Source organism: Lepisosteus platostomus, chromosome 13 (assembly GCF_059453375.1).
Source record: "Lepisosteus platostomus isolate fLepPlt1 chromosome 13, fLepPlt1.hap1, whole genome shotgun sequence".
NCBI classification, from domain to species: domain Eukaryota; kingdom Metazoa; phylum Chordata; class Actinopteri; order Semionotiformes; family Lepisosteidae; genus Lepisosteus; species Lepisosteus platostomus.
In genome coordinates, this window is record NC_142623.1 from 9,092,684 (window position 1) to 9,120,629 (window position 27,946).

The 27,946-nt window shown below is 39.9% G+C and overlaps 1 protein-coding gene across 9 annotated transcripts; it reads left to right on the forward strand.

The window, feature by feature from the left end:
• The first annotated feature begins 7,385 nt into the window (after window positions 1–7,385).
• Window positions 7,386–27,912, forward strand: cd164l2 (CD164 sialomucin-like 2). 9 transcript variants are annotated; one of them, XM_088603017.1, is made up of 7 exons: window positions 9,211–9,556; window positions 12,682–12,774; window positions 17,376–17,453; window positions 18,694–18,726; window positions 21,201–21,357; window positions 23,527–23,547; window positions 24,891–27,912. In XM_088603017.1, exons 1-6 carry the CDS (start codon window positions 9,481–9,483, stop codon window positions 23,540–23,542), a joined length of 453 nt encoding a protein of 150 aa, XP_088459143.1. In that variant the 5' UTR covers window positions 9,211–9,480; the 3' UTR covers window positions 23,543–23,547; window positions 24,891–27,912. The 9 variants fall into 9 exon arrangements, 8 of the variants coding, with proteins under 8 accessions (XP_088459141.1, XP_088459139.1, XP_088459140.1 ...); XR_015925945.1 differs by having other exon boundaries at window positions 9,212–9,556; window positions 23,527–24,614; XM_088603018.1 differs by having other exon boundaries at window positions 9,212–9,556; window positions 23,527–23,543.
• The last annotated feature ends 34 nt before the right edge of the window (window positions 27,913–27,946 follow it).

The window sequence follows — 27,946 nt, forward strand, 5'->3', positions numbered from 1 at the left end:
TCACTTACTGTGTTATTTCTATATTTCAATCTACAACCATCAAAATATAAAGACATCACACAGCTTTTCTTTTTAAATTAAATATTAAATATTGAGTATTCAGTATATCAATATAGCTTTTAATTAGGGAATCAAGACATAAATAACATTGTCAGGGATGCACTACATAGGCAGGTACAGGAAAAATAATATTGACCAATGTTGGAGTATTGTAACATAATAACATGTTACAAGAGTTTTGTTTTACAAAAATGAAAGCATTACAAAAGTATAACATAAGTTTAAATAGTTACAAATGCACATTTAAATATAAGCACATTAAAAGTACTGTCCTCTTTCATAAGAGGTATTTAACATTATGCAAACACATCCAGATCTAATTCTTCATTAATTCATTAAGACAGAGAATGCACAAATAATTTGATCATATTATTTCACATTTTTCTATACCAGTCAAAAATACACCCATTCCTTGTGTTACTATCTGTACTTCTTTATATCTGTAAGTAGAAAGGTGAAAATGAACTACAGTAACCTGTTGATTTACAAAGGGATTCATTCAGTTGACTGAGCTAAGCTTTGGTTTGTCATCTAAAAACAGCATTTTTCTTCACTTTTTATACATTGCATAATTCCATTATGCATGTTTTGCACACTCTGCTGTAATTCTTTCTGCCTGCACAACATGACAAGCTGACTGATTTTTACTGAAAAAAATACCACTTTGTAAACTGCCTTGTGTGGGGTTGTGTTCCTTTGCCTGGGAAGCAAATGAATGTGTCACAGTGCTCTGAGTCTCATTGGAACAGGACTGTTCCCTGAGACTTGGGCATGAAATAACAGATCACCTCATTATTTGCTATTTTTTTCTCTTTGTTTGAGGTGCCTGGGGCTGAAGAAAAAGACTTGTCACAGTCAGTTTCCATGCTCAAGCCGTGGCTTAAGGATTGACTCACTGGGCGCAGCCCTGAGCCTAGCCAGCTTGTGTTCCTTCCTTGGGAGATGTCAAACCTATCGTGAGCAACTCTTTGCCAGCTGTTGATGCATAATTTACCTGCTAATGTTGTTAACTGCTTTGGAGAAAAACGTGCTAAATTAGAGATACTTCTTGTTATGGTTATGATGGTAAAAAGCAACGAATCCAACGGCAGCAATAAAGAACTTCTTTAGCATTGCTGCTTTGAAGCATTGGGGTTCCTGGTTCAATTCCTAGGATGCTATCTATGTGAACTCTGTTCATGTGGGTTTCCTCCAGGTGCTCCATTTTCCTCCCACAATCCAAAGACATACTGGTTGGCCAATTGGCTTCTACTGTAGGAAAATTGGTCTTGGTGTGAATGTGTACATGTTTGTTTCTGTGTGTGAGCTCTGTGGTGGACTGGCGTCCCATCCAGTGTCTACCCTGCTTTGCGCCCATTGTTGGCCAGGATAGACTCTGGCTCCCCTATGTTGTTAGCTGCTTTGGAGACAAAGATGGGCTGAGTTAGAGACTTCTCTTGTTATGATTATGATAGTAAGCAGCAATGAATCCAACAGCAGCAATAAAGAATTTCACTAAACAATGGTTCAATGTTCAATAGTTCATGAACTCAGAGCCCCATTGCTGTGAGGCAGAAACGCTAACCGCGGCGCCACTATGTCGACCTCCTATTGTTCATGTTCAGAGATTCTGTATTGGATGAAGCAGTTGGAAAATGTATGGACGCATGAACAATAAGTTAAAAAAAAACAAGTTACACATGATGGAAAACGTAGAAGCAGCAGGGTACAAAAAATATAACAACCTGGTCATATTAAAATGGAGGTTCTCAGACATACGCAGAAGTAAACTCAATAAGGTGACAAAAACAGCAGCTTTGTGCCTGTGGCAGGTACTGATGGAGATGCTCACCCTGAGGGCTGGGATCCACAGGAAGGCTTAACACATCCACTTCATTCGGTATGCTCACTGTATTGGTAACCTGCTCTACAGAACCTCAGGTCGGAGACTGGCTGGATGTTGAACACAATGAAACACCCTGTGCTTTAAACAGAGAACTAATGCTAAAGAAAAGTTCACTGCAAACATCCAGGCTTATCGCAGCACGGTGAAGCTAAAGAACACGTGCATGGAATTTCTTTAATTCTTTGAAACCTGTGGAGCTTTACATTTTTTTAATCAGCAGAACAACTCTCACGGCATGTTATCACAGCACATGAAGCATGGGAAACAGATGCATGAGAAGCCTTATAGACACACATCAATGAGATCAGTAGGGTTTGAAAGCACACGTGAAGGGAGAACGATAAAGGCTTTGGAAGGCAGACTGATTCCTCTGTGGGAGCTGTTCTGCAGTGGAAAGCAGCATAATTACATAAACAGTTGCTGAGAACACTCTCACCCCTTTCTCTCTGCCTCTCTCTCTTTCTGTATCTCTCTCTGCTAGGATTAATATTGCATGCTGCTGAAGGCTACACAATGAAAAATTCATTTTTTATCTTAGAAAAAGATTTGGTTCTTTGGTTTTGGCAGGAGGAATGACGTAATTGCTGGGTTATTTTTAGCCCCAGAAGACTGTTTTTTTAATCTCCTGGCTGCCAACACTTTGAAATTTCAGCATTCTGGGCCACACAGCCTTGTCAGGGTTGTTACAGAACATGCATTAATAGCAATGGTAAGGATTTGTGAGGGATGCAGTTTAGAGAATGCTAGAGCAAAATCCCCGATAGCCTTACTACTGAGGCATATCATAAAAAAGAAGAGCATTCTACTACATGTACATGTATTACTGCTCTTTAGGAGTGATGTTGGTTCAGTATTTTTTTAAATTAAGTATTTCCCAGGAGCTTCTCTGTCATTAGCCTACATTGTCTCACAAATATTAATTTATCAAAAAAAGCCAGTAATTTGCTGTAACCCTGTCTTAATTGTCAAATACTGCTCTGGTTTTATGATCCCATAGAGACAAAAAATTAGGTTTCTCTGGTGTACTGATTAAAATCTAACTAAACCGTCAGTGAAATCATGTAACCCAGCACAGATGTAATAAAAAAAAACCTTGAAACTAAAAATCATGAGTGCACAGTTATGTAATTTAATTAAACAAGAGACAAAAGTACGAAGCAATCTAACTGCGTCTCCTCATAGGTTTCACATTTATACTGTACTTGTTAATATAATACAAACAAATGAACTCGTTTTGGTATTTGCTCTGTAGCAAATCGTTTTGATGGGTTTCTGTGATGCCATGAGTGCAGGATGAATGTTATTGAATATATACGGTATGCATATCAAACCATCTTTACCCAAGTGTTTTGTTTTTTCCATCACCTCTTTGCAATGAAATTTTCCTTAGTATGAGAGTATGAGAGTAGTCACCCTGGTGACCTCATGTGACGATAAGATAAGACCCTAGGCCAGCGTTATCTACACCTCTTTTAATACAAAACAGCAACAGGAGAAGTCACTGAAATTTGGAAGATGGAGGGATTTCTAGCCCATCAGAGATGCTGCTATGCACACACTGTCTGAAGGAATCCACCTTACCAGTTGCATGAACACATCTTCCTCTGCTTTATTTATGCAACTGTATCATCCTTCATCTGTCCATCCATTTTCCAAATCCTTAATTCATTTCAGTGTCACAGGAGAGCCAAAGCCCACTGCAGGGCACACACAGACACAAACACATACACATAAGGGCCAGTATTCCCAGAAGCCAACCAACCTACCAGTGTGTCTTTGGACTGTGGGAGAACACCTATGCAAACACAAGGAGAACATACAAACTCCACACAAATTGCACCCCAGGTCTGGAATTGAACCCAGGGCCCCAGTGCTGCCAGGCAGCAGTGATATCCACTACACCACCATGACAACTCTCATCCCTCATGTACTCCCAATACAGTTACCCCTGTGGAGTTTTCTTAATTAGTGGCCTACAGACATTCCTACATTATAGTATTATAGTAAGTACAGTAGGATATATACTACAGTATAGTCATTCTTTGGTTGAGATACAGTCATAGAGTTAAACACAGAGAGATAAATATGTTTACAGCTGCATTTCCCTGCTATTCAGCCTGCTCATTACATTTTACAATATTCTGTTCTTAAGATCCCATTTTTGATCTTATGGTTCAACTAATGTGATACAATCTGCTCAACTGTTAGGCAGTTAGTCAGATAATTATATATGACAGTGGGTTTTCTACAATGATTAATATTGTTTTTGCTTGCTCAGTTTTACATTTATTACTTAAGGGAATTTATTGTTCTCACTAGCTGAAAGCTCTGTTGTCTTTATTTTCCCTTTTTCCCTGTAAGCATGGCTCATGCATATTTATATGATCACACATGGTGGTGAAGGACTTGCTGTGGACATAGCTCACCTACATGAATGGTGACTGGTTTCATTCAGCACAGTTTACAACAGCTGGTTTTAAGTAGAATTGAAAGTCTAGGAGGGTGGTTGTTTACTGGAGGAGCCACTTAACTCACCATGTGAGCTGTCACATATTGCAGATCAATTCTTTCTCTGGTAAAAAGGGCATTTCAGTGGGCAGCTACCAGCCTGTTCCTGTATCACACCAGTCTGACTCACCTATTTGTTGGCACTGTCATGGCGCACTGAAAAGTTCCCAAATTCTCACTGAGTTCTCACCCCCTCATCCTCTGTCATAGATGGTGTATGATCTGAGTTTCTCTGGACACATTATTAACAGAATGTCCAGTAGATACCTTTCCTCTATCTGTATGTTTGGAAACTACAGCAAACCTATGTAACAACTTTAATTGATAATTAAGTAATACTACTTTCCCCTAGTAAATACAAATAATATTTTTTATTGTATCAAATTTGACTGATTTTATTGTTTATTGATTAGTCATACATGTGTACAGTATTCTAATATACATGTGAAAAGTGAGAAATGTTACCCTCTGTTTTAAGAAACAGTGAAATATAAATGCAGTGTTCTTTCATGACTTTTTCATGAATTTTTGTAGCCTTTTTTGAAGTGTGACGAAGATCAGCAGTCTTGTACCAGGCAACAGTTACCTAACTGTTACCTAACAATGACATACTTTTGAGCAGCGTCCTCTGATCAGCTAGCAGAGGACTGTGTTTCTCCAGAAAGTGAACAAGGAATGCATGCATCTGGTTTTCATACCCTCATTATCTTAATCTATCAGTGGAATCTTTGTTTTTGTAGTTGTTGCTTCTGTAAAATGTTTGCTTTTTTTCCCTGAAGTGTGAATATTTTGATTAGTTGCTACTCCGAGTGACCCATTCCAGGAAACTTAACTTCTTATAAAGGATTTCTCAGGGGCTATATTCAATACCTTTACCACCCTGATCCCTGAAATTTAGCAAGGTTGTGGATGTGCCTGGATGGGACAGATTTAAGGGATATGAGATTACAGCTCGAAGAGATGCCTGGAGACCATTAGATGGTGCTTTTCCTCTTGACCTGAAATTCCACACTAATTGCCCAGTGTGGTAATGGGACAAACTGTACTGTAGATGATCCCATCATTCCTATGTAATGATTTAAGGTTGTTAAGGATTCCCGGGCGCTACCTGAAAATGAAATAGTGTTAAAACTGGGGGTTGTTCCAGATTCTTCCTTAAATGGATTTATTTCCTGTTAAAAAGGGAGAAGACAAACAGGGAAAATCTTGAATCTGAATACATCCAGTGATAGAAAGGAACTCTGAATTATAGGCATGAAATTTCAATTGATTGTAAGTGTACGATGACAGCAGACGGTTGCTGTGATTTCTTACTGTCTGTTCCTCTGACTGCTATTAAAAGCAACCCCAGCAGTGTGATTTCCTCTCCTGATCTCCGAGTCTGAATCCACTGAACCATGACAGCCTGGTTGCCATGGAGACCGGCTCCCTCTGCTATATACTGCATCAGTCCAACACCAGACCTCTAAGAAAGTCGGGCCTCACTCAGGGCGCCATGGAAAAGCCTAGACATTTGTACTCCCCAATCTAATTCTGATAACTCATAAGGTAGTCTTTAGACAAATTTCATAACAAGCTATAACCTGAGGTTTTGGGGGGGACTTACTGTCCTACGTATTGTCCTCTGAGACATAACTCATCCCTCATCCTCCAAACAATTACCTAAAACCACCAAATGTTGCTTTGTTACTCCTTCCAAATCCTGTTCTTCATTCTTTAGCATCCACAATCGTTATCACCTCCTGGCAGAGAGCAGTTAATTCACCTGAAGTCTTTGCCTTTCACCCTCTAGAGTGAAACAGTGTTCAGTAAGCTACAGAGCAAATACCATTAATAAATAACCATTGTTGAATAGATGGCATTCATTACATTGAAATAAGTTAGCAAAGAAATGTTTCAAATTTAGGGTGCTGTCCCTGTTAGCACTTCATAGGATCAAAATCCCATGGCCAGATGAGCCTCACCAGCAAAGAGAACACTCAAGAAATGTTTTCCACATTGCATGATGGTGCAGTATGCTTAAAATCGCAGAGTCACAAGATAACTAACTGTGTTAAAGGATTTATTCATTGAATAAAGAATATATATTCACAAACTGGCCCTATGAGACTAGACAAAATGTTGTGAAAAGAGGATTCTTTGATACAGATATATCATTCGTTACTTGTTCCACCATCCATATCAGATGTCTGCCCTTGGGGTTTAACAGTCATTGGCCAATGAATTATGGAGCCCTCCATTGAAATGCATACACTTTCAAAACAGCAGGCTGAGGGTGTGACAAACCTGAGACAGAGCTCAGAGCATCTTCCCTGGCCAGATCCCGCCTCAGATCTCCATCCAGATTGGAACTGATGGTAGTTGTGCAGTTTCCAGTCCCATGTCCAACCTCAGCTGATGGTGAGCCACGAGAAGGATGGGATAGAAATGGGCTGGAAGTAGTTCAAAACCTAGTGGAACACGTGTCACGTCCTGTTCAGCATTGTCTTGCAGCTGTGAGAGGCCCGACTTCTTTCTTCAGCTGTGTGAGGCCACGCTGAATTTGAAAGGTCACTCGATAAAATTAGAAGCGTTCGTCGGATTGATGTAATTCTTCTCTGTGAGTGTTGAGATTCTGCTAATGTGTCACACATGAGGTGTAATGCTTTTACTCAAAAGGTGCCATTTTTGTATGATATTTCCGCATGTGTGCGTATGCCGGTGCATGTGTGGATCTGAGTTTTTACGTGCACACGGACTCGGACATCTGTACATATGTAAATAGAGGATGTAATTTAAATCAATTAACGTTGAAAACGGCACTTTGGCTCCCTCTAGTGGCTATATGATATCAAACTCCTAATTACTCTTAACAAGTTAAGACAAACAAAGTTTGCACCGTGACATCTTTACGGTGGGCAACAGATTCCAGTTCCTACCACCCAATGCCCCAAATACCTAAGCCATACACTATGGGTAATAAAAGCATATTTTCTAAAGTCTACTTTGTGAAACTTTCAGTTCCGAATAAGAAGCTTACCGGAAGCTCTTTGTGTTTACATGAACACTGGGAAACAGAAAAGACAAGTGAGTTAGCGGCCGAAGGCACGGTGTTGATCCCCATGACAATCAGGTAAACATCTTTGTGTTCGTATCTCCCTGTGTACTACTACACTTACATCTCTCAAGAGCGCCACAGCTGTGTTATTCTACTTTTCCCCCCGACAGCGTTTAGAATCGCTACGACATTTTGATGTTAGCCATTTTTGCCGTGCTAGGACTTTTTCGGGCAAAAAAAGCGAGCCTCCAAGTGACTTTCTTTTAGTCACAGCTCCCGTGAGAAGTTATAACGTATGAAAAATCCACATAATACTGTCATTGTTTTTGTTTTTATGTTTTGTGCGTTACGTCTGACGGTATACACAAAATATTTCAGTAACCAAATCATAATGATGATCACACCTGAAGAAGGCTTCACTGCCGAAACGTTGTTCTTTCTCTCTTCTCTTTCCAGCATGGAATAAACCTATTACATGTTCCTATGATAATTTAAAGTATCATTTAGTGGGATTGTACATATCTGTGCTAAATGCACCAAGTACTATCAGCAGTGGAGCTGCGGGTGCAATATTGGTTATATTCCATAGAAATGCAGAGGCTGTGATATGTCCATAATGCACAAAGGTACTGATTGATAAAACACAAATCCCCGCTAAATTGTGCGCTGCGCAGGAAGGAATGCGATGAAGTTTAGCACGGCGGAACTTTGGTTTTGCTTGTTTCCTTTCCCTGATTTTCCGACTCACAACTGAGGAGCACCTGTTGCGTTGACGTTGGCTGAGAGATCACCTGATTTCTTTTCGTTTTGTAAATGTAACAAAGCTTCAAGCCAGTTTTCGAGTGTATTGCAACCCCCGAGTTTAAGTAAAGCACTGATTCAGAACAGAATTCTTTCATGAAAACAGAGCAGCTGAGAACGAATGGAATGGAATGGTTGATATTAAATGCTAACATAATTAAAAATGCAAACCAAGTCTTTTTGCTACATTTACTGAAGAAGTTACAAATTGGACTCGGTATCTCTGAGAGTCTAAAATACAGTATGTGCTGTCAGGGATACACCATAGGCAGCGACCACTCAATGGAAATGCATTAATTTGGATGCACCACGTTACCTTCGAGCATTATGGCTAGAGCGATTTTGCAAATGTGCCGTATCTAAATCTAACAGAATAAAGTTAATTTCATCCTATCCAAGGTACTTTACCCTAATTTTGGGATTCCGTGCCCAAAGTGTTTCTGCACCCACAGTGTACAGTACATGCCGTGTTAAGTATAACAGATCGTGTCTCCATTATTAGGTGTTATTTGGTTCCTCAGCAAAAATTCTATATTTCAACTGATTCAGCTGCAGAAACACACAAAGCACAAATGCACGTACATTACGCTAACCCATGCATGATTTTTATAATGCTGCACGCCCTTCTTGTATACAGATGAACATTTATTGTGAACTGAACTTTTCAGTCAAAGCAACAATTGTGGTCGAGAGCTAATAATGTACTGTACTCCCTCTCTCTTGATTTCATTTTCTGAGGTCATGTATTCAGGAACACCAAACGCCGCTAAAAGATGTTGCTTACTCCATCTCCTTCAGTTTTCATGGGGAAAAAAATGGCATTTATTTAGATTTTAGATGTATTTCCCTCAGCCTCATCGGGTCTGAACAGCACGCAGGCGCGAAGTGTTAATTTCAGGGAGGGAGTGCGGTCAGGATCAGGTCTCTTACCCCCAGGCGGTCTGTGCCAGGCGCACCAGGTGTACATTTCACGCGAGAGATCTTTTCATAGCGCGGAGAAATACCCTGTGTAACCGTGTTGCTTTGCATGTCTCTTAATTTGAGAAGCTTTCTAAATAACTACCAAGGACCGAAGGTTTATACTGTACCACTATCTATATCGGTTACTTTCGTGCATGTTTTTTAAACTGGATTCCCTTTCCTGACAATTCCTTATTTGAAGGAACCCAGTTGTTTGCATTTTGCCAAGATGAGCTGTTTTAGAGCCGCTGTTGGAGCTGCGTTTGTCCTTACGGTTGTACAAACCTGTTGCTGTCAAACTGCAGGTACGGTATGTTCTGCTTCACTCTTACTGTAAATACAGCCATTGTGAATCCTGAAGGTTTATGTAACTGGAACATTTAGGAGTTTGCTCTAAGACGTCTCTTACGTTAGCGTTTCCATCGACAGTGTCACACCAGTGTGCTTTTAATCAGTAAACGTTAATACGGTAGTTTGACGTTTAGAAAAAAAGTCCTGCTGTCTTGTTGATTAGTGTGTCAACGCGTGGTTGAGATCAAACGGCGGGGAATAACGTACAGTACATACAGTACCTTGCAATCGAAAAAAAAGTCTCTAAACCTGCCTAACATCTTATGATCGTAGTTGAAATGTCAATCTAAATAGGCTATAGTTTTAGGCTCGGATTTCATTTAAGCGTTTCTTTTGACCTTCATGGAACAACTGGATTGAATGACGTATCTGCTTTGGCTCTCATTGTAAATGTTCATAAAAGAAAGTTTCCTGTGGTCGTCTGTATTATTCATACCTGGGCTATCCAAAATAGATATTTTTCACTGTTCTGTTTTGCCCCTTTCAATGAAACTACTTTTCTAAATATACTTCCTCAGCAGAAGCCATGGGCTTTAAATTGATCGTTTTCTTTTCATGTACATTATTGATTAATTAATTGTAATAACTTGTAAACAGCAAATTAAGTAATGGGTTCTTTGACTGATAAACCAGTCATGTTGTTGTTACTAAGACTTGCTCTAGCATATAAGACCATATAAAGGTTTCTCATCACAATGGAACTATTCTTCTTACCTTACTTGAGTTAGTAGTTTGCTGAACCACAAATGTTATTCAACTGTTACTTAAAGGATCCTATCCACTCACATTCAGCACCAACAGAGGATTAATCGCTCCAGACACTCCCAGCTCTTTGTGTAGTGGACTGTTACTTGCTCCTATATTTAAGTTTCATAGAACTTATTCATATCATGCCTTTAAATAAATAGAAAATATTACAGTGTGCTTTAAGTGTTCTTTTAAGTGGGGGCGCAGAATCCTTTTAGAAGTGACCTCCATGTACTCTCTTGAGCACAGCAGCTAACAGGCTCTTATCTCTCTCCAGTTTAATTGAGGCATTGAGGCATGCTGAGTATCAAGGCTCTCAGACTGGAGTGAATCAAACTTAGATTTTAGTATTAGCCAATACATTGCAACTTGGTTTCTTAGTTTCTAAATATACAATCTGATGCCTGATGACAAATAGCTAGTACAGTAAATTGCAGGAATCCTTCCTCCCACACAAACTCAAGTTTTGTAAAACTATTGTCATCATTTACGTTCTCTGTCATTATTTATTTGTTTGTTTCACAAGGCAACTTTAAATATAGAATATCTGCATTAAAAATTAGTCGTGTCATGTCATTTATACCATACGGTGTCACGGGAAGCCAGAGCCTACCTGACAAGCAGTGAGCACAAGGCAGGGTACACCTGTCTAGGCGCCAGTGCATCGCAGGGCAAGTGCAAGCCTGTCATACATGGGGACAATTTGTAATTGTAAAGGTAAAGGCCGAGGGGTGAAATTTGGCCTGGACCCTGGGATATCTCCCTACTCTTGTCGAGAAATGCCCGGGGTTCTTTAATGACCACCGAGAGTCAGGACCTCGGTTTAACGTCTCATCCGAAAGACGGATTAAAAATTGGTACAAGGAACAATTTTGTTTGTACAATAAGATTAAATTAATTAACAACATGGCAGCTTAGCTAGACATAAGTATCACATCAGAAAGTCAAGGAAGATGAATGAGATGATTAAGAATTAAAAGTGTGTACTATAGTGTGGATTGAGAGCAGTCATGTGAACATCCTGTAGGCATGGATACAGTACCTTGTTTACAATAAGTGCAGTTTGCAAGTTACATTGCCAGTATGAATTAGTAGCATTATGATTTCATGTTGTAATAATACAGTATTGACCAGCGCAGCTGAGATCTGAGAGGTTATGCAGATGAGCTCCAAGCAGGTGTGGAAACATGGTCATGGAAAGAGCAGGTCTGATGCCTGTAGGTTGTTCATCACAGCTGTGGGGCAAGGGTGAAGACTGAATAGCAGAAGAGGTACAGAAAACCTGGTAGAAGAGGAGAAGCTGAGGGAGTGGGAAGAGGTATGATGTAAGGAGAGATACGAGGCTGACCATAGGCAGGAGCAGACTGGTTGAGACAACAGTAAATGAGTAGTAGTGTTTTTTGTATAGCAGCAGGGAAACTGGAGTAACATGGTAGCATGAGAAAGCCCTTCTGGTGCCATAATTCAGTGTTTGCTTTTCCATTACACTCCCATAAGATGAAACGACGTCCAGTCAGCCACATGAAAGGGGCCTTGGAGACATCTGATCAAGCTGATTTTATGAGGTTGCTTTGCAAACCCAGTCCATTCCGTGACATATAGCCCACTGTGCAATCTTGATTCATGGAGAACCTTAAAACATTTGCATGCAAAAGAAGGGAGCATATTTGTGCTCTGGAGCCGAATAACTTTGAAATTTTCCAAGCAAGCAGCTGAAATAATGTGATTTAGGGTGCTTTTCCAAATCACATTCTCTGAATCATGCTTAATGAATGTTTACACATTGCTCTAAATGTTTTGTTATTTTTTTAATTTTATTTTGCCCAATTAAGGAATACTTCCATGTAACAAACACATAAGAAAAGCTTGTACTTTGTTTATCTTTCAAGTTTTCTCGTCCTCAAGGCGTATGAGAGATTTGTGGTCCATATTTAAGCTCTATTGGCAGTGTGGTTAATGGGTGTCCCTCTGTGCGTGCGTGTGTGTGATGGACTGATGTCCTGTCTGGGCTGCAGTCCTGATATTTCTGGATTAGGCACTGGGTGGCTATAACCCTCACCAGGAAGGGTGTTCAGATAAAGGACGAATGGGTGATAACCCTACTGAAAAGGCAGTCTGAGTAAGTACGTTTAATGCCTGAACATAAGAAAAGTTAAAAAAATGAGGCCGATCGACTCATCTGGCCCATTAAGTAGTTAGGTAGTTAGTAGTTAATTGATCATAGGATCGCATCCATCCATTTCTCAAAAGAAACCAGGATAGTGACTTCAGCAACAGCTGCTTTCTTTGATCTTGTCTGCATCAGCAGTGTTTTTTTTCTGTTTTGTTGAAGGGGACTGCTCTCAGCTGATGTCCTGCACTGACTGTATCAGTGGTGACTCCTCGATGAACATCACAGGCTGTGTGTGGAAACAGTGTGATAATGGTAAGAACTAGGCCAGAAAAGGCTCTCACTGGAATGAACCTTGTGTCCATTCCTGATGGACTTATTTGCTCCTTCTTTTTATGTTTTATTACTGTCTCCTTTCTAGTGGTGTTCAAATGCTTTAGCAACAACATTTATCTCAGCATGAGTAATAATATAGTAATGCTTACCATTGCATAATAATTATGTATTATTTTAAATGTGGCGTAAACCTATTTGGTTCCTTTTTGACCAGCAAGAGACTTCTATTATGAACTCAGTTGACAAAACAATCATACAAAACAAATGTTCCCACACATGGTACTGAAGACACAAATGGTTTGTACAATAACCAGATGATGCCCAGTGAGCTGAGCTACTGTATCACGTGGCTAGAAAAAAAGCATATGAATGTATTTCTTATTTAATGAAAGCAAATTGTGCTTTGGAAAAATCATAAAATATTCTGAACCATTCATACAAATTTGAAAAGAAGACTGTAAGAAGACTGTAAAACTTACAGTTCTGGGTAGCCTTGCAGTGAAAAGGGCTTAGGGCAAGATACAGGAGTAAGAAAACCCAGCTGTGAAATCCGATACCCCCAGTGGTATCCAAGAGCTGGCATAGCAACCCCACTGGGGCCTGTGAATAATTGAAAACATGAGCCTGGCAGCTATAAAAGAAGTAGCCCTGCACTAAGCGCAACATCATTCCCCCACTCAAGAGGCGATCTTAACACTCTCCACACTGTTGGAGATTAAAAATCAATGTGCTTTGAGTTATGAAGCCTTTTATTTTAGTGAGAGCCAACAATATCTTAACTCTTACTAACATACTACACTATCGGCCTATTTAGATCCCAAAAACATCACACAGTTCTGTATTTTAAGGTTCCAAGATCCAGAAGCTTTATCCAACATTATTTTGATAATTATAATGAATTGAAATTGGACGGCATTATCTCCAGTAAGTGGTTTTTTGTATTATATGGCATCTGGAGGTTTACATGGAAGAAGGGTATTTTTCTGTGTCTCTACAAAAGGTTTAACCTGGAGATCCTCAAACAAAACGAATTATCTTGCATTCCTCACTTCAGCTTCCTTACTGAAAAAGTCGGAGTTGAAACTATGTGGGAAACCTTCTGTCTTCTTAGGAAATCGGCCTTAAAAACAGTATCAAGCAGTCTGATCTGCTGGTTTGGATCTGGCTGTGACTTTGAATTAACCAAGGTTTGGACTGGGATTAGTTGGTGAGGGCTGTACAGGCTTACAGTGATGGCAGAGAGAGATGCTCTGCTCCTCCTATTGGCTCTTGTTCCTGTAAAGCACCATGGAGCTTTTTAAGCCTATAGTGTTCCCTAGTTTTGTGTGTAAGACAGAAGAGCATTAAGTGATCTTTCTAGATCGGGCAGGGTTCTTCCTTAACAGTGCAATTGGAGGATATGCTTTTGGACATATCAAAGGATAATGATGTGGTACAGTCTCTTCTGGCCTGGAGGGTAAACACCACAATGAGAAAAAGTGTTCTTTTTCATTTGACCTCATTAAAACCTTCCATCAATTTCATAACCGGATCTTCCACTTCAGGGTTTCTGGGGAAGCCGGTGCCTATTCCAAGATGCAACGGGCGCAAGGCAGTGTACACCATCACAGGGCTGACACACAGACACAATCGCACTCAAACGCACCCGGGCCAATTTTCCCAGAAACCAGTTAACTTACCAGTAGGTTTTTGGGCTGTGGGAGGAAACTGGGGTAACTGGAGGAAACCCACAAACACGGGGAGAACATTCAAATTCCACACAGATACCACCCCAGGTCTGGAACTGAACCCCAGAAGACCCCAGAGCTGCGAGGCAGCAATGCTTACCACTGTAACAACTTACTGCCCCTCATTTAGACCAATGACCTCAAAATTAACAGCTCAGGGAAGCCTTAACTGCAGTGAGCAATTTGATGGATGCACAGCTTGTGTGATGCATCATGCAGTGTGCTGATTTCAATGTTTTTTTTGGGTACATCCTGACCTTGCTATAAATAAATGTCCTGAATCTTGCAAGACGTCAGTGTGATGACATAGTCTTCAAAGTGACTCAGCAGTTTCGCTTGGTCAGCAGGGCACTGAGGGGATGGAGAAAAAGAAAGGGCGTGGGGACATGGGGTGGCGTCTCATCTCGTTGCCCAGGGAACCATTCCTGAGCTTAAGCACCATCAGTACCTGGTTGCTAGGTTACTTGGAGAGGTAGAGTATTGAACCAGTGAACTGAGACAGCTGTGGGAAACAGAATAATGTCATTACAAAAGATGCAGGAGAGAGATACAGGAAGATAGAATAAACTGTGTTGTTTCTGATCTGGTGAGACTGTTAACGGATGTTAGGTTGTGCTATTAAAAGCAGTGGTTTTGAGTTGCTCAAAAATGTAATCTGCAGTATGTCTGATTACTCAACAGCTAGTGTAGTAAACTCCTGTAGAGCTCTGGTCCTTCATGTTTTCTAAGAACAGGGTTTTAAATTTGGGGAGTAACCACCACTTTTCCTATTTGAACAATTATCTCAGTATTGCTGTTTCTTAAATTCTCCTAATCTTTGAAGCCAGCTGGCACCACGTAATAACAGAAACAGTCTTGTTAAAAATAAGATCACAAACAATTAATAGTTTAACACTTTTTTTCAGTTATAATGTTAAGGTGTCATTGCTGGTATTGAATAAAGAAGCCTGAGTATCAACTTCAACATGGTTGGGTAGCCTGTTCCAAACTCCCATAACCCTTTGTGGAAAGACGTTCCTGCTGTTCTTAGTTTTTAATGCACTTCCTCATAGTTTCTACTTTCCGCTTGTGTCCTCTGGTTTAAATTTCAGTGTTTATTCTGAAGGATCTACTGAGTTACCTTTGTTAGTTCCACATAGGATTTTGAATACTTATATCAGGGCCCCTCATGGTCTTCTCTGTTGAAGAATAAAAAGTCTCATTACTTTCAGTTTGTTCATTTTAAGTCCTGGTTAAGTCCTGGTTAAGTCCTGGTTAAGTCCCAGAATGCATCTAGAACGATTCTGAAATAAAATGGTAAAGGAAAAAACTAACTCCATGCCCTAATTGAAACCTTCATTATGATTTTTAAAGGCCATATTGATGAGTATGAGTCAAAGGTTCAATTAACACACACACACACACACCAAGGCCAGTTTTCCCAGAAGCCAATTAACCTATCAGTACGTCTTGGAATTGTGGAAGGAAACTTGGGCACCCAGAGGAAACCCATTTGAACTCGGGGAGAACATACAAACTCCACGCTCCAAGCATCCCAGGAACTGAAGCTGGGTCCCCATGGCTGCAAGTGCTAAACACTGCTCCACCATGCTGCCCTCCTGCAGTGCACTTTCTTGCAATTCACACAGGAGAAGAATTACTTGGGATTTAAGCAGATTTCCCCTGTGGCTCCTGGCAACGTGTTTTTTTTCTGCTCAACACGACAGACCAGGGCTTTACAAACAGTGAAACTACTTTTCATCCTCTTAACCCAGCAGTGCTTTTCAACAGAACCGCTGTTGTTGGGGTGTGCAGGACTCGTAGCAAAAGCCTTTCCACATAATTGGTAAAATATATCAGCTGTGTGAAAATCTGTGAACCAAGTATATAATCTTGGTATATAATCTGTGTTAAATCTAGGACAAAGATTTAAAGAATAAGGGAATAATAAAGACTCTCTGTCCTGAGTATAGTGACTAAAGTTCTCAGAAACCATTTAGTGCTTGCACTGTTTTTTTCAAAGAATCAGTTAATCGTTCTTATTTCGTTCTCAGGGCTTTATCATGGAATCCTTAAAATTTAACTGGAATAGTAAGACTCGGTTACAGTGAAGTGTCCAAGCTTATCTTTCTACACAACGCCTTTGTGCTGATAGTAGAATAGTGCTTTTGATGTCTTTTGCACAAAACCATTGTCACAGTAGTGGGCATTAAAACATAGATGGCTTGTTCTGTGAATAATGTGGTAATGTACCGCATGTATCAGGGCAACAGCCATCAAAAGATGTGTTTTACAGCCATGATTGTGATGTGTGCTAGTTGAATATCACACCAGTCTTCCCAGAGCACAGTTTTCCAATGTAGACAGAAAGGTTTGGCGGGCTCTAGTTAATACTGGGGGCCTCAAGTCTGTCAGACAGACATGCAATAATGTCATTGTTGTCCCTTAACCACTGTTTTACACTACCTGCTTTGAAACACAAGTGTTTTCTCACATCAGTTGATGCATGAGCATCAACTTCCATTTATTATGAGAGTACACTGTCATCCTGTATTCCACAGTATATACTGTTTATCAAGGTGCCCTTCACAAAAAAACAGTGTCCCTAGTCCTAACTATGAGAATCACACCAAGACTTTTCTTACCGCCACTTCCATACATAAAAGTCAGTACTGTACTAAGTTAGCATTTTTTACTTACAATATTTTATGTACACTGCATTATTTGCAAATATTTCACAAAGATTTGACCTCAGCTGTGCATGAATCACATATCTCTATAGCTGTGATATTTTGGTGCCTGAGTGCGCTTTCTTTTCTAATCTCTCTTTCTCCCTCCATCTCCCCTCCCTTTCTGTTCCCCTTGTTGTTACAGGCAATGACACTGGCTGTGTGGCCAGCAGTGAGGAATCTCAGGGCTGCTCGTTGTACAATGACACTGCTATGTGCATCGGTAAGTTCCTGCTTCCCCTCCTACTCACAGTGTGAGCGTGCAAGGGCCCAGAGGGCTTGTTTTCTGCCTTTGCTTTGTCTTTGTGCGTCACATTGTATTTGTACCCCAGAGTGGCCTGCTATGTGTTGACTGTCTGTTAACGTTTGTGGTTACATTGTTTAGAGATGGTGATAGGATTCTGCAAGTGTCTCTGTGTCTGCAATAGGTGCACCCGGACACGTTTTTTCACCAGAAATATGTTTTCTGTTGTCTGTTGTGTTTGTTTTAATTTTCTTGCAATCAACACTTATTCATCTCTTCCTTTTCTCCAGCTCTCTAATTGCCACTTGTTAATTAGCTCCTCCTGCCACTACAGTCCTTGGAACAGCTGTGCACAGATGTTGAGTGAAATATTGTATAGTTCATAGAGACTTGCATGGCTCTCACTAATAACACTGTAATCTGGACAACTGCACCCTGGTTTTCCCAATACACACTCACATGGGGGACTCAGGTCATAGCTGGCCAGTGCCACAGCTCAGCGACAGCTTGGATTGTGTTCTAGAAGCTTTTCCTCATTGAATCCACTGGGGGCACGTTTCTACACTACATGGTTTAGTGATGTGCTTCGTTCTGACTTTGTGTTTTTCAGTTCATAATATTTGTGCAGGTGTGGGTGTGTTTGTCTTTGTGTTTGTACTTTCCTATGTCTTGGTACATGAGAAAGAGTCTGTGTTTGTCTCATTGCTTGAGTGACAGAAAATATTCTATTGAGCTCTTTAGTTAAACAATAGGGCCTGGCTGCATTCAACACCTTCAGTACTCTACTGTATACTGTACTTTATGAATTAAATATGGATAGTGTTTTCTTTAACTATAATATTAAATTCAGTTAGTTTGGTTGCATGGAGTATTGCTTTTAAATGGGAAAAAAACACTTCATATCGAAGTTAAAGGACAGTATCGCTTTTTGAGGACACCTTAATAAGCTATGATCTTCCTTTGTTAAATATTTAACCAGAACACTTGGAATAAATATTTCGTTAACATCCATCAGTAGGGAGATGGCTATCACACAGATCTGAGTCTTGCTGTTTTTAGTGAACATTTTCAATTATTTGTCATTTTTGAATAGTCTGTGTTGCAATATTTGATTAGTGGTCAGACAGAGTGTGGGAATGTCAGTAACATCTTTCTTCATCTTTTTCTACCTGCCTGTCTGTCTGAATGTGTGTCTGAATGTCCTGTCTGTGGTGTCTAGCTCCAGGAAGCACAGTCCCCAGCAGCAGCACTGGTAAGCAAAGATGCCCTGTACTGTATGTCAGAGCTGAGAGGGTCTGTCTCAACCTCCTGAGGTGAAACTTATACCTGGGAAGAAGCCCACCACCTTCAGTGTCTTTACTACTCTACCTTTTGCTAGTTAGCAATGGTTGTTTAGAATTGAGATTTCTAAGACTCAGCACAACATCAGAGTGCTCGTTTGCATTTTAACAAGTCTTTTATTTTTCTGTTCAAATATTTCTACTTGGGGCATTTCACATAGTGTCTTTGGGAACTTGTGTTCTGTGGGATTCAGTGAATACTGCAGAAACTAAAAAAAGGCATTTTATTAAAATGACATGTAAGTTTAATTTAAAAAATCTAATTATTTTTTATTACACCCACCGAATTTGTATTTGCCTGTTGTAGTAAACATGGGTTTTTAAACTCTGTTGCTGGAGTGACTTCTGTTTTTTCTTCCAGTTTGAGTAATCAGTGTAACAGTAAAGTCACAATTTTTATTCTGACGTAGATCCACATAGCATTTTTCTTAAAGTCTTTTACAGTTAATTTCTCAAAAAACTCACTTAAAAATACTGTTTCCAATAAAACAACTCAAAGCCTTTTTAAAAGTATTATAATCATGCAGATAATTAAGTACTTTGTTAAAGATGTATCCATATAGATTTACTCATGTACAGTAGTTTGAAGATTAGGGGAACAAAACAAGACAACTCTAGGTATATCTGGAACTGAGTTTGAGACCCCTGTTTTAAGAGCAGGGACCCACTTTGCTGTTCAGAAGGGCTTGAGACATTTGATCGGGCCTCCTGCACAACCACTTGTCATTAGACATGATCCCATTTCCATAACTTCTAACAGGAAAGTTTGAAGAAGACTGACCTTATTCTTTATAGGTCTATGTCATAAGCAGGCAAGACAAATGAACTGAAGCCATTTCACCTTTTCGCATGGGAGATAACCCTGGGACCTAATACAATTTTTCAGCATCCAGAAAGATACTGACAAACTGAAAACAGTTAACATTTTCCTGAGCAATAAAACAAGGGCACAAGCACACACACAAAAGTTGCGAGGATTTGCATTGACAAATGAGGGCATGAGATACTGTACTTTACTTTACACAAAGGATGGTGGGTGGCTGGACCAGGCTCCCCATCCATTTCTTGACGCTAATTCCCTAGATCTGTCAAGAAATGGATGGATGAATGCAGATCAATAAGCTATTAGCAATCAAGTACAGTAGGTCAAATGGCTTCTTGTTTGTAACCTTTCTTTTATTTCTTAATAGAAAGAATAATACTAAATCCAGCTTGAAAATGAATTACTCCTTTAAGTGAAAATGAAATGACTAGTCATTTGGGGCAGGATTTCTCTCTGGCCCATATGTCAGAGCCCATAGTAGATCATGATTAATTGAAGGTTGTAACACAAACTTCTGCCTGTGAATAATTCATTAGGCAACCCAGGCAGCGGCAATTAAGGATCACACTTTGCACACTTCTCAGATGGGACTCCTTGATACCTTCTTGTAAAATAAGACATTCTTTGCAGTGCGCAGCTCAGAACTCTTATTCACAGCCAATATGGTGAGGGAATTAAAATACACAGTATACAGTATATACAGTATTTCATTAGTCAAAGGTATGCAGCTCTTTTGTTTATTGTAAAATCATTTTTTAACAAAAATCATTGAGTAAAATTACCTTTACTGCAGTTTGACCTTAAATGTTTTGCATTAACGTCAAGTTGGCAGAAGTACTCATCTGCCCCAAGGTACAGTATGTTAATAGCTGCTATTAGATGATTACATGAATGGAATTCACTTTTTGTTTGCAATTATAAGCTGATATAAGGACTTCTTAACATAATTTAATTTGTTCTTCGAGGTCATGCAGTGAAGACCTATGAGAGAGTCTTCAACACTTCAACACAACACCATTTTAGATTACATAGTGTAAGAAGTGCTTTTAAAGACCCCACTAAATATTTTAGATCTGAAGTACATTCTTCTTTAATATATTTCTGTTAACAGACACTTCATAAGCCTCATAGTGTAATTTTGTTATTAGTTTTTAGGCAAAAACATAAGAGCTTTGCCTCAAAATGTATGAAAAACTTCTCTATGGTTTTGAATGCAGAAAAAAAGTGATTTGCATGCCAATGGATTCAGTTTATTCAACAACCAACAAGGATGGAGTCGCTTACTTCATTTCTACAGTAGGTTTATTTTTGATCATGCATTATTCCCCGATCTGTTCCTGGATTTGTGGCAACTCCTTTCTTGAAAGGAGATTGAGCTCTACAGCTTCGAAATTGAAAGGAGGAGAGACAGAGTTTCCCATTGGTGACATTTTCAGTACACAGGAAGAAAACTAGATGTGATGCATTTAAGCATCTTTTGGTAGCTGAAAAAATACCTGCATACCATGTATGTACTCTGATTGAGACAATCCGATTGGGAAAAATGTTTTCTTTTCTTTTCAGATGGTCCATCTCCCACAGAACCTATGCCAGTGTATAAACAGGCGAACTTCGACCTCTCCAGCTTTATTGGAGGAATCATCTTGGTGCTGGGGGCTCAGGCGGGCATATTCTTCATCATGAAGTTCGTGAAGTCCAGGGACAGCACCTATGAGACACTGTAAGTTCCCACACTTTTATTTACTATGTTACTATGTATTTATCACAGGTCTAAGGAGCTTCTGCATTGCCTCTGCAGAATCCTGGAACCACAAGTCAATGACAGTCCCTAAACTGTCACAATGTACATTCCCATAAAGGGAGCATATCATAGGGAAAAGAGACATCGGACCCACTCTGCTCATAGGCTGACAGTCAGATGGGATGTGCAGCTTTATGGATCCAGAATCACACCCTCCACCACACTCAGATCACCTGGAACACCCAGTCTCCGACACCTGCACTTGACAAGGGACGCAATTTTATTTTTACAGTCCAAAGTAAACTACTGTATCTGATACAACTGTTAGGGAAACAGAAAAACACTTTCACCAGAACTATAATGACACAAACCACAAAGTAAATGAACTTGGGGTTGTTATGACAACATGTTTATACAGGCTGATCAGGCAGGAAATTAATAGACGTGTTCAGCCATCCATTTCAGTACAAATCACTTCATGCTCCTTTCTCTTGGTAGGATGCCTGTTAGATGCTCATTCGGAGACCAAGGCAACTGCTTTATAATCTATGTCAGGAGAGATATCGTAATCAACAGATTACTCAGTCTCTGCCAATCATTCACGCATTAATATTGATTAATATGTGTCTTAATGACTGAACTTTAAAAAAAACTTCGAAAAAATATTGTAAGCGTACTATGACTTTGGATGGAATATAGAGTTGAAGTTTTATAAAATAAGTCAAGTGGTACATATAACAACATTTTGAGAGGGTCTGTGTAAACCACTTTGAGTTCCATACTATTTACTGCACACCTGAGTGACCAGTCTCCTCTGGAACAAATGAACATTAAACAGGCTTCACCCACAGCTTGAAGCCTGAACCCATCAGATCTCGGAAGCAAAGAAAAGCTGTTCTTCATCATCACCGGGGTTGGAGACAGGTCGCTGGTGGACCAATAGGGGTCACTGTTTTCTCTGGACCAAATATTCCAAACCACAGCCCCGGTATAGTGACAGGGGACACTTTACCATAGGAGGTGCCATTCTTCAGATATGATATAATGCTATATAATATATAATGTGAAACTGGGTCACTAAAGATCCTATTGCCTTGTTTGTACAAGCAGGGGTGTCATCCCCTGTGGCCTGACTAAATTCCACTCTGGTGTTCCTAGTCTGGCCTCCCTAACTACCACCAGAATTCAATCGATGAGGTAATTTCTCACTCCTCCCCCTGGTGTGCTGTGCAGTGGAGCTGCTGGAGCTGAGTGAGTGCCACACGCCACCCACGTAGGAGCTGCGCCTCAGGGATGAACAAAGGGAGAGCCCTCCTGTATTGGAAGCACTCTGGGATCCTTTGGGGGTGAAGAGTGCAACACGGATGCAATTAATTAAAAGAATAATTAAAAAGAAACCAGACTGCTTTGGGGAGAAAAATATAGCGTCTTTTATCCACCAGAGGTCACTGAAGCCTCAGTCTAGCACTCACTGAGGGTGCTAATGACACACATTGTACCATGTGATGTAAACGTGTGGCCCCAAGTGGCCTTGATATGACAAAACACATCCACACAAGCAGTCTTGAAAAAACAGTTGTGTGCGCACTTGCTTTGGAAATGTTCCGTCTGATATTCTTGCCAGTGGTAAATACTTTTATGTACAATCTGCTCAATGCGTATGACCATCAGGAAGACCAGCATTTTCTCCAGGTATTTAGATCACGACGGCACTACAGTATATGTCCAGTCAATCCAGAAAGGAAACTGAAGTGTCGGCTTTTTCAGACTCCCATAGAAACTGTTTCCTGAATATGGTTTCCTACATTACATTGAAAAATAAGATTTTCAATTATAAAACTCTAGCTTGAAACCTTTTGCTAACATGGTGGATGAAACTGTACATAATAATGCAGCTCATTTATTATCGTCTCTGTGGAGGATCCTGATCCTGAAACCTTTGCAAAAAAAGTTCATTTTTCAAAACCTTGAGTGAATTAATTAAATTATTGGAGACTCTCCATGCCTTTAATTGATGAATAACACTAATGATGTCAGCAAGAGAGCCTGTTTACATTAACAGTGCCTACAGAATTTATTGCCGTTCATTAACCTTGTGTTCTCTCCCTTGTTTTTCAACCCTTCCCATGATTCCCCATGCTGGTGCAGTGAGGAGGCGCAGTAGGGTCGGTGAGGCCTAGCCGGAGAAGGAGAGAGACAGGAGAATGGGGACTGTCTTGTCATCACCCGATTTTTAAGAAAACTCATTACCCTTCTCAGTCCTCTTCTTCTCCACATGCATCCCCTGAGTATCTGTTGTGTGCTTTGTGACCCATGACGGCTTTCATTATTAATTTGTCTCAGTAATGAGCTGCATAACCTGAAAGTTGCATAAAGCTGCTGAAGTATTAAATAACCTAAGATTTTTAAACTAGGGTATTTTCTTTCAATGTACTTTGCTGCTTTGTGTAACATCCCAAAAACTGAAAGAACATATAATGGCAAAAAAATGAAAAGGAAATTTGACTTAAGGTGTTTTATGCAGCTGGTCAGTGGTCCACATTGCATGCAAAGTACTAGAAATGTCTCCCCCTTTTATAATACTCCTTTACTGGAGCTCTATTTTGTTTCTTCACCTGAAATCACGTTTTTCATTATCCCTAAAGGGAGGAAAACTCAAATGAATTAGTCAGCACCATTTTTTTCTTCCAAACAGAAGAGCTTAGAAGTCCAAATTGTTTGCTGCTTACTATACATCTTGGAGTTTTCTGTTGCACAACCAATTGTGTTAGTCTCAGTGCTTTTCCCTGTCTCGGTGCTTTTCCTGTGTCATACAGTCCCAGTTGTGTGTCTTCTGTGTTCTTCTTTGTTTACTTTTTTTAAGACAAAGCATGATTTAGAATCAAAATGTTGGGAAAGTCATACATTTTTAAGGGATCTCATAGACTTTCCTTTTGCCACCAACCTTTCTTCAGTGGAGGGTCATCAGTGTGTGTCTCATCCTTCACACAACCAGTACCATCCATTCCACTGGACATTATTTAGGCCACCTAAAAATCAGGAATTAATCAGTTGCAAATAATAACTCAAATAATACTCAAATCACCTTAAGCTTTGGTATCCCCAGGTCACCTGGGTGCATTTCAACATTTGAAATGAGAGAATCTGCCGGGAGGTGACAGTCTGGGGCTTGGATGCCACTCTTACTCCAGCCTGCATGTGTGGCACCTGAACAAATGTGGATAATTTATCTTTCTGTAAGTGGGAAACAGACATTCAGAACGTGCGCATTTCCACAAGCAACACAAGAAATGAAAACATAAAGAAAGCTGTGTTCGAAGTATACTGTAGATATTTTATTTTTTGGGGGGTTGGTATAACATGTTAAGTCTCCTCTTCCTTCTGCATGTTATTTGGAAGCAACATCTAAGAGAAGCTGGACTCTTGTGTGGCTCAAGCCTGTTTGAGTAAATGTCTCAGTTTCATTTGACTGCATGGTCCTCTCCTTTCTTTTTCCTCTTTCCCCTCTGCAGGATCTGAAGTGTGGTGCTGTGTGCTCGGTGTGTAAGCTGGTGTGTCTGTAAATCTTTCTTACCAGGCAAGATCAAATCGCCGGATGGCCCAGAAAAGGGATCATGTCATCCTTTTCCTGTGTTGTGTCACTCTCACAACAAACGGCCAGTGACTCTAACAGCATGTACACAGGATCCAGAAAGTAGGAAGAGTCTGTAGATCGTACACAACGAACAACCCAGGATTCCCTCAGTGCAGTGTTTCCGGACCTGTTTGGAAGCTGTTAATGAAGAAAGGCTGAGCCCTCAGCCTCATCTCTCCTCCTGAATTCTCTCCAGCTGTGTCTTACTGGGAGAGTGCTTTCCTTCTGGATCTGAACTCCTTTGTTGCCACAGGAGCCTAGTGCCTTACCAGCTGAGCACCCTATTTAGGGTGTCACTGAAGGGGGCCCTCCCACTGATGGGCGGCCTTCTGTAGGGTTCACATTGTCACGTAAAGTCATGAATGTTGTAAAATTATTTTCTGTGCCTGCACTTCTTTGTAGCAAACTGAGAAAAAACACAGACTTTAAGGCTTTCTTTAGTTGATCACTTCATAAAGTCATATTAAGGCATCCCCAGTAAATAGAAAATATCTGTCTGAGCTTAAAATATTTAATATTTTGATTTGTGCCTGTTTTCTGTTGTTAAGAATGTTATTTTTGCACCTTTTTGATTAAGATCATACAAACTGCGGCACTAGTCATCTTATGTTGGAATTTTATCTGAACATTCTTTCAAATCTCACTGATTATTATTTTTTACTTTTCAAGGTGTGACTTTTCTTGTAGTCATGGAAAATCACAGATTTTCATTTTGCTTGTTATGTGTGAACTCTGGTTTCATCAGAATCTTTAACATGGATGACCCAGACTTAAGACTTCCATGTCTTGGGAAGGCATGGTCAATAGGGATTAAGCATAATCACGGGAAGACAGTTTATCCGAGATCGTGATTTTGATCTTACCCTTTGCCTTTTTTGACCTATGGGGAAAGAAATTCTGTGTAGCTCAGGGAATGTTTGACTTGAACTCGCGTCTCCTGGGTAAGGAAGGCACCCAACACATCACTCACTGGGATGATCAACATGGCCTGACCATCTCTTTTTCTCTTAAAAAGTGTGTAATGAATCAGATAATAGTGGTGCTCATAGGTATATTAGCTGTAAATCAGTGCTGCATAACATTCCTAGAAAAGATCTGAGTCTCTTTTTTATGTCACTTTTAACCATCTGCAGCTTAAGACCTGAAAGAAGGTACTTGTAAGCTAAGTTATTAAGTCGATAATAATCAAGAGCACTGGCCACTATTGCACTTTACTAAAAATGAAGATGATGTATTTATGCAAGACAGCCAAACTCTCAAATAATAGCATTCCATTCAGAAATCACCAAACCTCTTCAAAAGTAAGCAAAACAGTAAGTTCTTAACCTTGCGGCCTTTCAGATATAATATATAAAAGGTATACAATCAGAAATACATTTTGTAGTTTTGATGGATGTCAGTCCACAAATGTTGCTGATGGGTTTTTTTAAATACACAGCTGAAAGTTGCCTTCAGTCTTGATGTTATTTTTCCAGTTGATCTTATTCTATGAAGATATTTGAGAAATACACACAAAACTCGTTAAATCTGTGACAGTTAAGTGCATTAAGAATAAAGGGGTGTTCTGAGTCTGTGCAGGGAAGAAGATTGGTTGGTATAGAAATGTAACGTTTTAAAATAAAGATTTACAGACATAGTTTTTCCACATAAAACATTTAAAAGCTATGCTGCCATGCCATTTCTATTAAAGCAGGAACTCCACACAGTGAAGTTTGAAAGTTCCCATGTAGGAAATGGAGAAATCCAGGACATGCCCCTTGTCCTGCGTGGGTCACCCCCACTCTCTCTTGGGATGTGAGCAAGTTAAATCGGATGTTCCTTCTTGAGTAGCTTTGCAACTTTGCAATGGTAACGCACACATTCAGTGAAGTGTACGGTGCTTATGTTTTATCGATTTTCCGTTTTTGCTTTGCTTTCTTTTAAATACAGCTTATAAGACTGGATGGGCATATTTTCAGCCCTAGGGTTCTTAATATATTTTGGGACAGGAAAGTGTTAGAATTGGACCTGCTATAAGATCTGCCATACCTACTGTATGTGCTCTTCTCTAATTTTACATTTGAACGTGTACCATGGCTAATACTGTAGTAGTAGCAGGACGTATGACGCCAAATGCACATGCATAAAGGTACAAGAATCAGAGTCCACACTGCTTTTCTGGCTTTGCTGTTTCTCCCTCCTCTGTCTAAAAACTGCTACTGCCCTTGACCAACCATCTTTTCTAACTGCATCCAATAGAGCGTCAGGGGGGAGCTAGAGCCTATCCTGGCTAGCACCTGGTGTGAGGCCTATACCCTGGATGGGACGCCAGTCCATCACAGGGCACACACAGACACGTACACACCCACACTTGATCACGTGTTAGGGGTATCTGCAAGCAGTCAATGCAGAGGACTGCCGATATGCAAATAATATGTTAAAGCTTTTCATCAGCTCAACAGTGGAACACATTCAGTCTGTAGAGGATGGCTCTAGTGACTAAAAGCAAGCTGTCTTCAGCAGTTTGTATTTGTATTTCTTCACTAAAACTAAAGATTGTGAGTACGGCTACTTGTGGTATCCTATTACAACTGTTTCCTCACATCCACTGTGTGTTTTGCTTTGACTTGTTTTGTTTTTGACTGATTTACTTAAAAACTTAACTTTAAACTACTGTACAACTATTACGTTACCTCTGCTTACAGAGAAGTGAGTTGAAGTGTAAACTGATGCACTTGAAACAGTTTCTGTGTTCTACAGATAATGAAATGACATTATATTGGCAAGATAAAATTCAGTAACTGTATAATAGACACTAAAAAATGTATGGTCAGGCGGGAGGATTAAAGCTGTTTAGTGCATGAGATTTGTGTTTTCTTTCTGTGAGTAATCAATAAAAACATGTACTTTTAACATCTGAACTTGTCTCTAAACTAATAGCTTTCTCCTGAGCCA